The sequence below is a fragment of the Bactrocera latifrons genome, unplaced genomic scaffold (assembly GCF_001853355.1).
Source record: "Bactrocera latifrons isolate USDA-ARS-PBARC rearing strain unplaced genomic scaffold, ASM185335v1 scaffold_225, whole genome shotgun sequence".
Lineage (NCBI taxonomy): Eukaryota > Metazoa > Arthropoda > Insecta > Diptera > Tephritidae > Bactrocera > Bactrocera latifrons.
The window spans coordinates 348,090-352,168 of NW_017535797.1; the positions used below are offsets into that span (position 1 = coordinate 348,090).

The 4,079-nt window shown below is 36.2% G+C and overlaps 1 protein-coding gene across 1 annotated transcript in view; it reads left to right on the plus strand.

Moving 5' to 3' along the window:
- LOC108968679 (clumping factor B-like) overlaps positions 1-145 on the plus strand; it is a 1,207-nt gene extending 1,062 nt beyond the window's left edge. The window contains exon 3 of the mRNA XM_018932839.1: positions 14-145. Coding sequence (XP_018788384.1) covers positions 14-145 — 132 coding nt within the window. The remainder of the gene's footprint in view (positions 1-13) is intronic.
- Positions 146-4,079: the final 3,934 nt, after the last annotated feature.

A 4,079-nucleotide genomic window follows, 5' to 3' on the forward strand; every position in this document is an offset into this window, starting at 1 on the left:
GCAAGCATCAGAGAAAGAGGACGATAATTCCTCAGAAATACCAAGTGATTCCGACGCCGATGAGCAAGCATCAGAGAAAGAGGACGATAATTCCTCAGAAATACAAAGTGATTCCGGCGACGATGAGTCAAATCAGACGCAATGATTATCCGCTATTGATATTGTCATAAACGAAAATCGAATTTATTAAAATGTTCTTAAAATTGTTTAAAATTAAAAAAAAGGAATTTTATTTTGCGTAAGTTGAAAAATTAGTTTAAGATAAGGAAATTATCATTGACACCCCACTTCATACACAGCAGTTTTCAACTTTCTCCTTATCGTCTGTCAAGTAAGAGATATTAAAATTTAATCCATTTCTTCTATGTTATTATGATAGTTTATGTTAAGTTATGTTATGTTATGAAAAAAGGAATAAATTTTAAAAAAGAATTTGTAAATTTTACTTAATCATTTTTTATCACATCATCGCTAAATATGAAAGCCCTTTCATATTTAAAGGTGTTGTACCAACTAGAGCCCTCATAACTCATGTGCTTTGATCATCCCAAGCCCAGTCTGCTTGATCTTTTAGCGCAGAATAATCTTAGACATTATTCTTTTTCATTAAGGAATGAGTAATAGATTCATCTAAATGGACGTAATCGCTATACAGAATATTTTTGTTTTTTTTTTATTTATAAAAGCTTATACAATGTTAATAACATATGTACAACCTAAAACATGCAGCTATCAGCTGTCCCTTGAATAAATGTGTTGGCTTAAATTCTCCTCAATAGATCACATTCTTTAAGAAACGATAGATGATTTTTATATTTTCTTCCGTAGCGTTGGAAAGGAGGGAGATCGGATCTGTGTTGAAGTGGCAATCTCTCTTATCTTTCAGTGTTGGACAAAATTCTAATATATGAAGGACAGTTGTAGAATTAATCCAAGAAACTTAAGTGTAGGAGAACATGAAATATTTAGATTGTTGAATGAAATCGGTGGAAAATGACAATTATGTTTTTTAAAAATGTGGAGTAAACTGGATTTTAAGTATGATATTGATGCGCCTGCGGAAAGGGACCATAGGGATAGTTGAGAAAGGATTTCTTCAAAGGTAGAGGATATAGAACTAAGGTCTGAAGATTTTGAAAATAGAAAGAGATCATCAGCATATAATTGATGCTGAATATTAGGGAACGAAGAAAGGATAGAGCTGATTTCATCAAATGCTATGGTGAACAGAATAATTGATAGCGGTGATCCCTGAGGTCTGCCAACGCGATCAAACGCTTTTTCAAAATCAAGCGAAAGAAGTGAAACGTGATTTTTATTAGATAAAGCGTCACATATGAAGTGGTCAAGGTGTAAAAGAGCGTCGATAGCGCTTTGTCCTTTTTTGAATGCAACCTGATTTGAATGAATGAGTTTATTGAAATGGAGAAACCAAGAGAGTTTAGTAGCAACAATTTTTTCTAAAAGTTTGACGAGAAAAATTTGGCGAATTCTAAAGCTATATCCTGTGGATATAGTAGATTGCCTTGAGAGGCGTTGAGTGAGAGAATAGGAGAGAAAGAAATATTGCCGGATAGTATTCTTATATTTGACCAAATCATTTTAGGGTCGGAAGAGGAATTAATGCTGCTGGTAATTGTCTGGAAAGATTTAACTTTGGCTTGCTTCGCTATTCTTCTGAAAATGGCATTAGCTTTTTTATAAGCAACAAGGTTTGATGACGAACGATTTTGTTTGAAATGATGCCATGTTTGTTGCTTATGCAGTCTAAGAGAAAATAGCTCACTATCCCACCAAGGAGGGTTATGATTACGAGGTTTAGGAGAGGTTTGTGATATAGATTGATTGGCAGTAGATCTTCCTAGAAGTTTCCTGATTAATAATATCTGTAGAAGGGAGGGTGTCTGAGTAACGTAAACAAAAATCTTGAAATTTGGGCCAATCAGCTGAATCAGTGTTAAAAATATTCTCTGTTTGAAGAAATTGGAATTATGAGAGGAGATTTTGGCTATGATAGGAAAATGATCGCTACCATACAAATTATCTATACAAGGCCAAACAACTTTGGGAGAGAGTGAAGTGGAACAAATTGTAAGATCTATATGGGTGAAGGTGGAATGAGTGGAGAAATGGGTAGAGGAACCATCACAGTCCGAACAGAGGACAGCATCCTCAATAATGCGGCCCCTGGAGTTAGTTGAAGAAGAACCCCAAAGAGGGCACCAGGCATTGAAGTCACCAGCCAGTAAAAAAGGAGTCGAGCCAGAAGAGAAAAGGTTAAAGAAGTCTGCTGAAGTAAAAGTTTGGTGAGGAGGGGAATATGCACAGATGATTATGATTTTTGGGGGGAGGAAATTTCGATGGCAACGGAAGAGATATTCGAAGCAGATATTGGGAGAATATTATGCGGTATACCTCTCTTAATCAGGATTGCAATACCTTGTTTGCATGATGTGACGGAAGGAAGGTTATAAAAGTGACCAACATAGGCTTTTGGAGTATGAGTATGAGTGATGAGCTTCGTTTAATAATATTACAGAGGGGTTATATTTCTAATTTAAAATTTCAAGTTCAAAGTAGTTATTAATGTATCCGCTAATATTCCATTGAGGAAAAGTTAACATAGAAAAATAAAGAAAATTAAAGTATATATGTACATATGAAAAATGTAAGTTTTAATTGGAATTTAATATCTAGAATTATGTATATATGGATACTTGGGTTTGTAATTGTGGATGGCAGGAGGGTACAGGAGAAGTTGTGGAACGGGTTATAGTGGTAGGAGAAGTAGTTGTGGAAAGTGGTGAGAAGGATGGAGAGGGAGAATTGTATAGGGAAGAAACGGAGGGAGAAGGAGTTTCGGGGCAATCATTATGGATTGCGTGTATGTTGGTAGGAGATGAAGCATTATTGTTTGAAGTTGTAGCTTTAATGTCGTCATTAGAATCATTAGTGTTTGAAGTTTTTTCGATGTTTGAGTAAGTATTGATGTTGGAAGCTGTTACATTAGCATAAGAGAATGGTGAGGGAGTAGAAGGCATTAGAGATTTGTATAAATTGATGGCTTCACGCATCGAACCCTTGTGGATAGTTTTAATTTTAAGTATCTCTTAAGACTGGACAAATTTTGGACAGGCGTTAAAGGAAGAAGGGTGTTCATCATCGCAGTTAGCACATTTTACTCTGGAGCATTCAGTGGGAGGGGTATGATTTGGGGGTAGGTTGCAGATAGCACAAGATGGGGTCTTATTACATCGCTTAGCAGTATGACCCAGCAACTGACAATTCTTGCAGCGCATGGGATTAGGATAGTAGGGACGGATATCGAGTTTACACCAGGCAACTTCAATACGACTATGTAAAGTATATTTATCTAAAGTTAATAATAAAGCACCAGTAGGTACACGATCACCATTGTTTATCTTGGTAAATTTATGAACATCGGATACTCCTTGATCGTTTAGACCATCAATTATTTCGTCATCAAGCTGAGAGATAAATGGAGCGCAAATTGTACCCTTTACTGAGTTCAGAGAGTTGTGAAGAGATATATCAACAGCACCAGCTCCGGGAAGATGTTTGGTTTGTAAAAATTTGTCAGCCTTTTTTTGGTTCTTGACCAAAAGAAGTAGGCTGCCGTCACGAAGCGATGTGATTTTGTTAATGTCTTTGCTTATGGCCTGAATATCTTTATGTACTGCAAAGTAAGAAGTAGATGCAATAGGTTTTCTGGCGTCCTGTGATTTGATTACGAGGTACTTGGGATCATCCTTCTTAGAAATAGGTAATTCCAGGAAGAATTCCAGGATTGAATTTTCTGGCTTTTTCCTCTTGTTTTTAGGACCAGGGGATAATAGTGCAAACCTGTTACCTGTTGGGCCCAGGAGGCATTGCGAAAGAATTTACGTTTTTACCCGATTAAATTGTGGATTTAACTTTATAATGAAAAGTATAAAAAACACGTGGAAAGTGTAACGAATTGAAGCTCAAAATGTCAAAGCTAGGTTAAATTGCGCGTACACCAAGTAACGAGAAGTTATGCAGCGAGTATGTATATGTGCGCTCGATATGAAAAAATC